General features: G+C 40.5%; 1 protein-coding gene across 2 annotated transcripts in view; it reads left to right on the forward strand.

The window, feature by feature from the left end:
• Positions 1-13,076, forward strand: part of LOC149441982 (serpin B6-like) — a 60,822-nt gene that overhangs the window by 22,012 nt on the left and 25,734 nt on the right. For both annotated transcript variants that reach the window (XM_089656681.1, XM_089656680.1), the window contains exon 2: positions 6,634-6,811. In XM_089656681.1, the coding sequence (XP_089512807.1) occupies positions 6,644-6,811 (168 nt within the window). In that variant the 5' untranslated portion in view covers positions 6,634-6,643. The remainder of the gene's footprint in view (positions 1-6,633; positions 6,812-13,076) is intronic.

Below are 13,076 nucleotides of genomic sequence, written 5' to 3' on the forward strand. Positions count from 1 at the left end.
CTGCACCCAAACGAAATTTACATCCTTTTTTTCACACAAATAGAGCTTTCTTTTGGTGTAATTTGATCACCTGTGCGCTTTTTATTTTTCACGCTATAAACAAAAAAAAGCCAAAAAATTTTGAAGAAAAACAATATTTTTTACTTCTAGCTATAAAAAATATATAGTAAACTCAAAGTTAGTTATAAATTTAGGCCAAAATGTATTCTGCTCCATGTTTTTGGTAAAAAAAATCCCAATAAGTGTATATTGATTGCTTTGTGTGGAAGTTATAGCGTCTACAAACTATGGTATAGATACTGCAATTTACGCCATTTTTCTGCTATACAGCACTGCGCTAGTTTAACGGACAATTGCGCGGTCATGCAACACGGTACATAAATGAAATTTACATCCTTTTTTCCCCCACAAATTGAGCTTTCTTTTAGTGGTATTTGATTGTCTGTGCGGTTTTTTTTATTTTTTGCGCTATAAAAAAAAAAGGCTGACAATTTTGAGGAAAAAAAAAACTATTTTGGACTTTTTGCTATAAAACATGTCCAGCAAAAAAAAATGCAAAAATCAAATTTAGTCATAAATTTCTGCCAAAATGCATTTTGCGACATGTCTTTGCTAAAAAAAAAAAAAACAATACGTGTAAATTAATTGGTTTACGTGAAAGTTATAGCGTTTACAAATGGCGGGAAAGATACTGGGATTTTTAGGTTTTTTTTTTTTTTTTTTTAATACTAATAATGGCAGCGATCAGCGAATTATGGTGGCAATCGGTGACTTATGGCAGCGACCAGCGACTTATGGCGGGACTGCGGCGGACATTCTGACATTGGGGGGTACTGACTTGGGGTCACTGACATCCCCAAAAACACTAATACAGTGATCAGTGCAAAAAAAAACACACTGACACTGTACTAATGGCACTGGGGAGGAAGGGGTTAACTTTATTTTGCAGGGATGGGTTATCTGAGTGAGGGGAGTGTTTTACTATGGGGCGGGGGTGTGTGCTGGATGGGACAAGGCTGATCGAGAGAGAGAGAAACTCTTCTTTCTCGATCAGCTAGTCCTCGAGCCGTCAGGGAAGTGACAGACAGCACAGCTACTGCAGCTGTGCTCTCTGTCACTGTTTGCCGCCGATCGCCGGGAAACAGCCGGTAAAGACCGGCTGTGACCTGGCGACTGACATCCGCGGCGATCGGCGGGACAGATAGGGCGGTGGCGCGCCTCACGCGCGCCCCCTAACTGTTTACAAAACACGCGTTTTAGAACGTGGTTTTGCCTGCCAGTGCCGCCCTGCCGCCGTATTTCTACAGTGGCAGGGCGGCAAGTGGTTAAAGCGGAGTTCCACCCAAAAGGGGAAGTTCCACTTTAATGTTTTGTCCCCCGCTCCCCATTAAGGATTGGCAGATTATTGGGATGGCAGTAGAGCTTTTCTGCAGTTTTGCAATCCATAACAAATGCCTGGACAAACTAAGCTATAATGTCTTTTACAGTGTTCTTTCTTTCTTTCTCCATTACATTGTGTTGGGAGAAAATCCAACAATCCCACTCAATAGAATAGTGTTTTTTAAAATCTGAGCGCAGTTAACATAAAAGTGCAAGGCAGTGCTCATTGCTGTGCCCCACTCCAGGCAGGCCAAAAAAGTTACCCTTGCACCTCCACCCCCAACAAGCTGAATTTTGCAGTTGTTCTTGTCTCTATAGCTTTACTGAGGTAGCTTACCTGATATGATGTATGCCCAATGTCCTGCAGGTTGGATCCTGGAGAAATCTTCACTGATGGGCTGCTCCGCCCATTTCCTGTGGCTAAACTTCCAGCATGCAAGGGGTTATTGGTTTTGAGCTTTGGGATGAGCTGCTGTTAAAAAAAAGCTTCTGACGAGGATCCGCTCACTCCTTCCTTGAAAAAAGTTAAAGGATAAGTTCACCTTTTTTGAAAAAAAAAAACTGGCTGCACTTTTTTGCAAAAATGTGCATTTATTATTTTTCTTCTAAGGAGCCTGGAGAGTATTGTACCCACGATCAGCAGATCATGGGTGCAATCCTTGGCTCCTGCAGACTCTCAGCATAGCTGTCTGCCCATAGTACACAGTTGCTTGAGAGCAGGCAGATCAATGGACTACGAGAGCACTTCCCAGCGCCGTCATAGCTCATTAAGAACCTGTAGGCAGTGGTATATTTACTCATTGTGCTGCTCTAGGCAACACTAAGATTGCGCACCCCCACAAGTGGCACCACAACTCTCAGCCATCACATCCACCCGCCGCCCCATAACAACCTCTATTTAAAAATACTTGCCTCTGTTTTCCTAAATATGACTGTGCAGTTGAACTGGCATCGGATATAGACCCACTGCATCACTAACAGAAATAGTCTGTCACATCCCCTCTCTACAATGTAGATCTGTGCTCTTGCTCCTCTATGCCAGCATAGAGCACTTGCAATGGAGGGCAAAACACATGATACTTCATTTGGGCTTTAACGTGTCTGACCGTTTTGGTGGTGGGTCAGTGATGGTCTGGGGAGGCATATCCATGGAAGGATGCACAGACCACTACAGGATAGACAATGGCTCCTTGACTGCCATTAGGTATCTGGATGAAATCCTTGGACCCATTGTCAGACCCTACGCTGGTGCAGTGGGCCCTGGGTTCCTCCTGGTGCACAACAATGCACGGCCTCATGTGGCGAGAGTATGCAGGCAGTTCCTGGAGGATAAAGGAATTGATACCATTGAATGGCCCCCATGCTTTCCTGACCTAAATCCAATAGAACACCTCTAGTATATCACGGTTCGGTCCATCCAACGCCGCCAGGTTGCACCTCAGACTGTCCAAGAGCTCAGTGATGCCCTGGTCCAGATCTGGGAGGAAATACCCCAGGACACCATCCATCATCTCATTAGGAGCATGCTCCAACATTGTCAGGCATGTATACAGCCACGTGGGGGCCATACAAACTACCGAGTACCATTTTGAGTTGCTGCAATGAAATTTCATCAAAATGGACTAGTCTGCTGCATCATTTTTTCACTTGGATTTTCAGGGTGTCTTTGAATTCGCTCCTTTTTGTAGCTTAATTTTCATTTCCATCACACGTTGGGGCATCCTTACGTTCCTAACACATTGCCCAGTCCAGCATGATATTATCCCCATTGAGATCTGATGTTTTTTCAAAGTGTTCCTTTAATTTTTTGAGTAGTGTATATAGTAGTGTGCAAAGGCAGTTGTGAAAAATGCTTTAAAAAATATATATTTTAATTGTTTTATCAATTTACAAAATGCTAAGTGAGTGAACAGAAGAAAAATCTAATGAAATCAATATTTGGTGTGAGGATCCTTTTTTGCTTCAAACCAGCATCAATTCTTCTAGGTACACAGTGCTTGTGCACACAGTTTTTTTTAAGGAATCGGCAGTTAGGTTGTTCTAAACATCTTGGAGAGCTAATCACATATATCTGCATGTAGGCTGCCTCAAATCCTTCTGTCTTTTCATGTAAACCCAGGCAGACTCCTTTTATGTTGAGATCAGGGCTATGTGGCAGCCAAACAATCACTTCCTGGACTCCTTGTTCTTCTTTACGGTGAAGATAGTTCTTAATTACATTGTTGTCCTGCTGATGAATAAATTTGGGACCAGACACATGCCTCCCTGATGGTATGGTATGGTATGGTAGACTAGTATCTGCCTGTATTTCTCAGCATTGAGGACACCATTGTTCGGGCAACGTTTGAGAACCGTAGACACAGTGACCGGCCAAGAAAACTTATTGCAGCAGATTAAAGACACATAATGCTTACTTTCCTTCGACATCCGAAGATGTCCAGCAGTGACAGTAGGACCCAGGTATACCTATTAACTGTCTGGAGAAGTCTGGCCAGAAGTGGTCGTCATGAAAGAATTGCGGCCAAAAAACGTACCTCTGACACGGAAACAATGCTAAGCGACTCAACTATGCATAATGGGTGACTGCAGGCAACAGTGAAACATGGTGGAAGTTTCTTGTAAGTTTGGGGCTACATTTCTGCAAATGGAGTTGGAGATTTGGTCAAGATCAATGGTGACCAGCCAGTACAGCCAGTGTCATTACCCGCTTGCCCTCCTGAGGATTTACCCTCCTTCCTGACCAAGCTATTTCTTGCGTTACGGTGCTGCCTTACTTTGACAATTGCGCAATCATGCAACACTGCAACCAAATGAAATTTACATCCTTTTTTTTTTCCCACCAATAGAGCTTTATTTTGGTGGTATTTGATCGCCTGTGCATGGGTTTTTTTTGTTTGTTTATTTGGGGGGGGTTTGTGCTATTAAAAATAAAAAAAAGACAATTTTGAGAAAAACACAATATTTTTGACTTTTTGCTATTAAACATGTCCAGTAAAAACAATTTGAATCAAATTTCGGCATAAATTTAGGCCAAAGTGTATTCTGCTACGTGTCTTTGCTAAGAATAAAAAAATTCCAATATGTGTAAATTAATTTGGTTTACGTGAAAGTTATAGCGTTTACAAATGTTTATGCAAAGCAGTGTGAGGAGCTAATGGGGGAGAGAACTGTTTTTTATTTACAAACAGTTCCCCCCCCCCCCCCCCCCCGCCGGAGATGCTCGGAAATCGCCGGGCCCTGGCGAGTAATCACCGGGTGGGATCCGGTGATTGGCGGCGTGGGTAGGGTGTGCACGTGCCCCCTACCCGGAAATGCAAAATCACGTACATATACGTGACTTTGCACACCTGTGCCGCCCTGTAGTAGTACATCTGCTATAGGGTGGATGGGAAGCGGTTAAAGGATAAGTTCACCTTTTGCAACGTTATACCCATATTTAGAGTGTAACCTGTTACAATCAGAATGGCCCTCGATCCCTGCTTTGACAGCTAGCGGGGGATCTTCTGCCCCTCACTAGTTTTTAAATTTAAAAACAAACGTGGCCGTTCGGGGCTCCGCCCACACAGCCCCGTCACTCATTTGCAGTCATCTGGGAATAAGAGACTGCAAGTCCTGACAGCCTTAGCGGCTGTCAGCTTGTAGTGCTCAATTAACTACCACAGTGTTATGAAGCACCGTGGTAGTTCATTCATTCCTCCTGTCGGGAAAGCAGATATACTGACAGATCTGCAGGAGACCTACATGGCATCAGAAATCTGCTGATCATTGTTGCAATGCTTTACAGGGTCCTTCAGGCAAAAAAAAAAAACAAATGCACATATTTACCTGCAAAAAAAAGTGCATTTTATTTTTTTCCAAAAGGTAGTTCTTACAGGATAAGTTTATCTTCAGCATAAAGAAGAACAGGGAGTCCTTGTAGTGATGATTTGGCCCCCACAGAGCACTGATCTCAACATCTATTGAGTCTGTCTGGGATTACATGAAGAGATGGAAGCATTTGAGGCAGTTTATATCCACAGATGATCCATGGTTAGTTCTCCTAGATGTTTTTTAACAACCTAACTACCAGGTTCCTTCAAGCACTGTGTATACCTAGGAAGAGCTGATGTTGGTTTAAAGCCAATGGTAGTCCCACACAATATTGGTTTGATTTAGATTTTTCTTCTGTTTGCTCATTTTGTATTATGCATTTTGAAAATTGGAAAAAAATAAACATTTTAAAATATCTAATTTTGAAAGCATTCCTAATTTACAGTATTTTTTCATGACTGCTTAGACCGTCTGCCCAATACTGTGTGTGGATGGATATATGAAAAAAAAAAAAAATGTATGTATGTACATACACATACACATACACATACGTGTGTGTGTGTGTGTGTGTGTATATATATATATATATATATATGTGTGTGTGTGTGTGTGTGTGTGTGTGTATATATGTATATGTGTATATATATGTATATGTATATATATATGTGTGTGTGTGTATATATATATATGTGTGTGTGTGTGTGTGTGTGTGTGTGTGTGTGTGTGTGTGTATATATATATATATATATATATATATATATGTATATATATATATATATATGTGTATATGTATATATATAATTTTATTTTTTTTGTTTAAGCTGAACTCCAGGAATCTTCTTATATAAAAAAAAAAATAATAATTTTACTATGGTTCCTCTTGGTTTCTTCATATCTCACACTTGGAGGACCATTGAAGATGCAGAAATTCAATGTAATAGCCTGTGCTGCAATAAGCACTGGTCTCTTCCTTGTGCTGCTGAAGAGACTTGCCGTCTGTATACTGAAAACAGGATCGCTTGCTTGGCTCCTCTTCTAATCAGGGAACACCTTCTCTGAATGGCTGAGGGGGTGGATGACATCATCATCACCACTTTATTCAATCAGAAAACACCTCATTGAAAGAAAAGATACAAGACATTCTCTGAATGGAGGACATGCGGAGCAAGTGACCCCCTGTGTTAAGTATACAGATGGCAAGTTGCTCGATCAGCACCCAGAAAATACCAACATTGACTGACTGTAGAATAGGCTACTTGAGTAAATTTCTGCATCCCCAACAGCCCTCCAGATGTGAGATATGAATAAATAAATGTAACCGAGCTGTAAAATATAGGTTTTAAAAAAGATAATTTCTGGAGTTCAGCTGTAATCAATAACTCTAATGTTGTACAGCTTGAATTGATATATTATGTCCTTATTGATTTTTCATTTATTCTGCAGGCTTGAAAAAATGGAATCTCTCAGTGTAGCAAATGGCTCCTTCGCTATTGATCTCTTTAGGAAGCTGAATGAAAATAATAGAAAATGCAACTTGTTCTTCTCTCCACTGAGCATCTCCTCGGCTCTGGCAATGATTCATTTGGGAGCCAAAGGAACTACTGCTGCTCAGATGTCAAAGGTCTGTATAGAATTTTGCAGTAATATACCCAATAGCAGATAATTGTCTGTGACACAGTAAAGATACGCATACCCTGGACACGTGAGACATAACTGATTAGTAATTACAGAGTGCTTGTATTTGGATTGTGTCCCGGGGTTGTTTTTTTTGTTTTTTTTTTCACACAGGTGTTCAGTCTGGATCCATGATTGTTTTTCAGATGAATCGATACTGAACCATAATATATGTCTATGAGCGGATAGATATAAATGGACAAACATGTCTCCTCTGTATTGTAAAATGTAAAAAGGTATGGTTACAATGGTAGTACCATATGAGAAACTTTATTTTTTTGTTCATCGAAGTGTGTGCAATTTAACTCTCATCTTTATATTGCCGTTGTGCTCTTTTTTTTGTTTTTTTTTTTTTTTTTCTTCTTTGTATAACATTATGCAATCAATGATTGCAAAATACAAAAAAAATAAATTATAACATTTATATAGGAAACTTTCAGTTCAGGCAGTGTTTGCAGCAGCCTGACATAGCACATGTGATCCACTGCTCTCAGGCACAGTGTTGTGCAGGCTTCAGTGAAAAAAACAATTGCACATTTATTTATTTATTTTTTTTTTTTTCTTCAAAGGTGAACTTAACCTTTAACCATAATAAACACATTTCACCATTGTAAAACAGATTGTAGTTTAGCATATTCTCTCCAATAGCAGACCTTAAAATATAGTTACCTTTTCTTGTTTAAAACAGATTTTATCAATAGTGTTGCCCCTAAATACAATATGTAGGCCAATTGTAATAAAAAATAGAATATTACAAGCAGGAGCTCATTTTACATTACATCAGAGCCCAATACTATGGTTTTCAGGCAAAGAACATCTATGGTGGCACATTTCTTCCTACAACTTGTGTTATGTAAATTCTTAAAAGCAAGAGCTGAACACGTAATTTCAAACCATTCACTAAGCGATGATGGGGCTTGGGCTACACACTTTGCCCAAACCCTCAGTAAGAAACACTGCATGCAAGATTGGGTATCTGACAAAAATAAAGGCATATCACTAGCATGCATGGCCACTTTGTCTTTTTCCATATCTCTTCTAAATTCTGTGTTCTGAGTCGACTATTGAATTAGAACCACTAGGGGTTTTATCACTAATTCAAACTATAGGGGATAAAGGGAATGTCCTTGGCAGGTGCCCCTGTGCAAAGCAAAAATGGTGGAATAGATTTAATTTACTATTAATGTACATCTGGAGAAGTGTGCGTAATAAACTTACCCACCTGAGATAATTGGGACCAAAACCAAATTAACCAAGAATTGCTCAGAGGTAATTACACAGAATTCTATTAAATGCGTATGCCTAGTCTCGGGCCAAATGGACCTTGTTCCCATCATTTTTCACAGGGACCTGTAAATTCATAAGACCCTATGAATATTGTGGGCAGTAGACTTTTGGACCAATGTCGGTACTACCAGCCTAATATCTCGACATCTGTGGGAGACACTGAAATTGGGTGATAGGGGTCAGCCAATAGTCTTAGGCGGAACAATTATAATGCCCTCCCTCACAGAGGATGGAAGTACTCCTGTCCACAGGACATCATTAATGGTGTGAAGGCAAGTAGGGAGTAACCTCTCTTTATCATGTTTATAAACCTCATGAAGCATGTCGTCCATGCTAGAGAAGTCATTAGGCAGTTGGCCATTCAGGTTTTGTAAATCTTGTATATAGGGTCTCTTTTGTTGTTGTGAGCATGTTATTTGGTCCAACAAGCATCTCATCTTCTATCAGTACTGATGTTTATGAAATAATTATTATGCACTTAATGAATTTCCAATATCTCCAACTGCTTTTGAGCTTTGAGTCAAAAGTAGACGCTTATCAGGGCAGGGGGTCAGAAACATATGCAGCTTCTGCATTTAGCATTTCTTTTCTAGCAGTTGCCTCAACAACCCTACTGGCAGTCCTGAGTACTCTTGAGATGTATACCTCTATAATAAGCCTTCATAGCATCCCACAAAACTCCAGCTGAGGCTGTGGGCTCCTTAACAGAAGGCAAAGTAGTTAGGCAAGACACAATTAATTGATCCATAACCTTTAGCCATAATAAATGTAAGCACCATTAGTTCTGCAAAGGACAAGTATTCGGGTCTACCGTAAAAGTCTAATGGTCACATAGGTCACTAGCAAGAATGAGTCAATTTGACAAATTGAGTTAGGTCAGAAAGTACCCAAAGTGAGGTCTGTTCTCGAGAGAGTTTTAGGATTGTGAATAACAGGTGAATGGAGTTGTCATGGGGTGAAGCAGCTGCTACAAGTCCTAAAGTCCAAGTTCAGTACACACCTTACCAAATTAGGTCAACGAGGAAGTCAAATGCCGCTCACGAAGGACATATCTATCCACTGAATTGTCAATAAAGTTGTTAAAATTTCCAGCCATGCGGAGATGGGGAGTTTCTCAGACAAAATTTCAGATAGTGGAATATATGCAGTGGCAAGTGCATAATGATAAAATGCAGAAAGACTAAGTGGACAATTGATCTGTCTGGACCTGCTTGCAAGAAAATGCAATATCCCAAGAGATCCAGATACTTAAGATGAGAACAAAGTATGATACATCGCTTGATAGTCACTTTAGTGAGAATATAGCACAGTGGTGGGCAACCTTTTTTTTCAACTGAGCCAAATCTCGCCAAAACCACGATGGAAATTTATTTTGAGAGCCACATTTTTAAAACTGAAAATACATAGGATGGTACACTGTTTTTAGTTTCAATAAGTTTTTTTATAGTAATTCATCCCCCATAGTAATTCATCCCCCATATAGTAAATCATCCCCCCTATAGTAAATCATCCCCCCTATAGTAAATCATCCCCCCTATAGTAATTCATCCCCCATAGTAATTCATCCCTCATGTAGTAGTAAGTAAGTAGCAAGTAGTAAGCCAAGTCCCCCCTGTGTCAATTCACTTACCTTTGCTCCGCGCGTTCTTCTCGCCGTGTTCCCGCGCCGTTCCGGTCTTCAGGGCGGACTGTGAGAGGAGCCTAGCTTCTCTCACGTTCGTCACGCTGCCCCGCCTACACACATCCTGACAGCCAATCACTGGCTATCAGGATGTGAGTGGCAGCGAGACTGGCCAATCATTGTATTTGAGCGCGCTGCCCTGGCTGTTTTTTTTTTTTTTTTTTTTTTTTTGGATCACGCTCCGTGGGCCGGATTAAAAGGTCCGCCGGGCCGTAGTTTGCCCATTGCTGGGCTAGCTGCAGAGTCCTGACTTTTGGGGCGGCCGCCCAAGAGGAGGGAGGGGAGCGGGCGCCCGGCACACAGAAGAGCCGCATTAAAGTGTGTAAAGAGCCGCATGTGGCTCGTGAGCTGCGACTTGCAGACCACTGATATAGCAGGTATCTGCATTAAGTTTTGTCTCCTGCAAGCTGATCAGAGGGACAGTGATGTTTAAGTGCGCACATACAAAATTTTGTTTAGTTACATCATTTAAACCCTTTAACGCTCCATGACAATAACAATAATAATCATCACACTAAGAGCACAAAAGAGATGAAAATTATATCGCCCAAAAATCATGCATAGAAATTTCCAAATTATATAATCACAGCCAGTCAGTATTGGCTCAAAGCAAAAAAAAAAAGACAAAAGAAACAGAACAAACTAAACCAATGTAGAAATGCCCAATCTCCCAGGGACCAGAATCTTACAAACCCCAAGAATCAATCAAAGAAACAGAATACATCACCATGCAGGAGTAGAACTGGGAGACTTTAATGCCTGACAGGTCATGTAGGTGATCACACAGTGGATATAAACAGTTTACACACTCCTGTTAAAATGTCAGGTTTCTGTGGTGTAAAAAAATGACAAAGATAAATAATTTCAGAGCTTTTTTTCCACCTTTTAATGTGACCTATAAACTGTACAACTCAGTTGAAAAACAAACAAATCTTTTAAGGGGGGAGTAAACATAAACCATTAAAATAATGTAGTTGCATAAGTGTGCACACCCTCCTATAACTGGGGATGTAGCTGTGTTCAGAATAAGGCAATCGCATTCAAAATCATGTTAAATAGGAGTCAGTACACACCTGCCATCATTTTAAAGTACCTCTGATTTAACCACAAAGTTCAGCTGTTCTAGTAGGTCTTTCCTGACATTTTCTTAGTCACATCCTACAGCAAAAGCCATGGTCTGCAGAGATCTTCCAAAGCATCAGAGGGTTCTCATTGTTAAAAGGGATCAGTCGGGAGAAGGGTACAAAAGAATTTCCAAGGCTTTAGATATACCATGGCCGACAGTGATTATTAAGTGGAGAAAATATGGCGCAACAGTGACATTACCAAGAACTGGACCTCCCTCCAAAATTGATGAAAAGACAAGAAGAAAACTGGTCTGGGAGGCTGCCGAGAGGCCTACAGCAACATTAAAGGAGCTGCAGGAATATCTGGCAAGTACTGGCTGTGTGGTACATGTGACAACAATCTCCTGTATTCTTCATATGTCTGGGCTATGGGGTAGAGTAGCAAGACAGAAGCATTTTCTTACGAAGAGAAACATCCAAGCCTGGCTAAATTTTGCAAAAACACATCTGAAGTCTCCCAAAAGCATGTGGGGAAAATGTGTTATGGTCTGATGAAACTAAGCTTGAACTATTAAGCCAGAATTCCGAAAGATATGTTTGGCGCAAAAACAACACTGCACATCACCAAAAGAACACCATACCCACAGTGAAGCATGGTGGTGGCAGCAACATGCGTTGTGGCTGTTTGTCTTCAGCTAGAACTGGGGCCTTAGTCAAGGTAGAGGGAATATTGGCACAAAACCATCAGGCTTCTGCTAGAAAGCTGAACATGAAGAGGAACTTCATCTTTCAGCATAACGACCCAAAGTATACATCCAAATCAACAAAGGAATGTATTAGTTTAAGGGTGTGCACACTTATTCAACCATTTTATTCTAGTTTTTTATTTTTAGTTCTCTCCACCTAAAAGATTTCAGTTTGTTGTTCAACTGAGTTGTGCAGTTTATAGGTTACATTTAAAGGTTGAAAAAGATCTGAAATTTATTTATCTTTTATCTATTATTTATTTTATTTTTTTACATCACAGAAACCTGACATTTTAACAGGGGTGTGTAGACTTTTTATATCCACTGCAGCTGTATAAAAGTCCAGACACTGAGCATGGGTGACATAGTTCTAAGAAACAGAACTGTCCCACAACCCGCAGTATTGCAGGGTTATTAGAGCCGTGCACCAACTGATACACAGAAGAAATAACGCATGGCAATCTGAGATGGTGAATTATAGAAAATAAAATGAGCAACTTACCGCTCCACTGACTCGGGGACATTGTGTTTTTTTCATTCCAGTCACATCACCAATTCAGGAACATTTTTTTTCGATGACTACACTACTGACGCAGGGACTTTTTTTTTTTTTTCGCTGACCGCACCAACCGAGGAACCTTTTTTTCCTTTGCCACATATTTTGTGAACCTGTTTTTCAATTTTTCACTTGCACTATTTCATTTTGCTGTTAGCCACTACTGGCCCCTCCTCCTGCTCCACCCAACAAGGATATTGGCCTTTCACATTTGTGGATAAATATTTTCAAGACCATGCAACCTACCCCAACTGCTAGTCAGGTCTGGAGACACAGATTCTACATGTATATCTGTCTTAACAGCGTTATTAAATTAAATTTGCTTTTAGGCATTTTATCAATGTTTTTCAATAAAAAGGCATCAATAGACAACATTGCAGAAAATACAATGGCCAGAGCTCTGGAACAAATGTTCAGAGGTCACAAAGAGCCAATAAGGAAAGGGATCTAGGGGAGCTAGATTGACATTAAAGAACAACAATGTACGTCTCCCCATGACTGTGACCAAAAAAGATGTCAAAACTCTGAGTAGACAGTAAACAATAGGTAATTAGTGTAAAAGTAGAATCTCAAACTTTTAGATCTAGCAAAGAAACCTATGTCGCACCTATATCAGGCTACCTGTCTCGGCCCCGAGGACTAAGACAAACAGAAGAGAGCACAAAAAATCAGAAGCAAGAAAAGGAAGGAAGAAAGGGAATCCCAAAGGAAAGGAGACATGGGTAGTCCTGCATGGATAAATCCTAAGGGGCACCAGGATTTTACAACTCAACATGGACACAATTTGGCTCAGGGTTCCCAGACAGCTTCAAATAGTTTGGTGGTATCAGCGAGCACAATAGTGTTGTTCATTTAGCATAATCCCGGAGACCTTG

The sequence above is a fragment of the Staurois parvus genome, unplaced genomic scaffold, assembly GCF_062004578.1.
Source record: "Staurois parvus isolate SC_StPar_1 unplaced genomic scaffold, SC_StPar_1.0 ptg000928l, whole genome shotgun sequence".
Classification (NCBI taxonomy): domain Eukaryota; kingdom Metazoa; phylum Chordata; class Amphibia; order Anura; family Ranidae; genus Staurois; species Staurois parvus.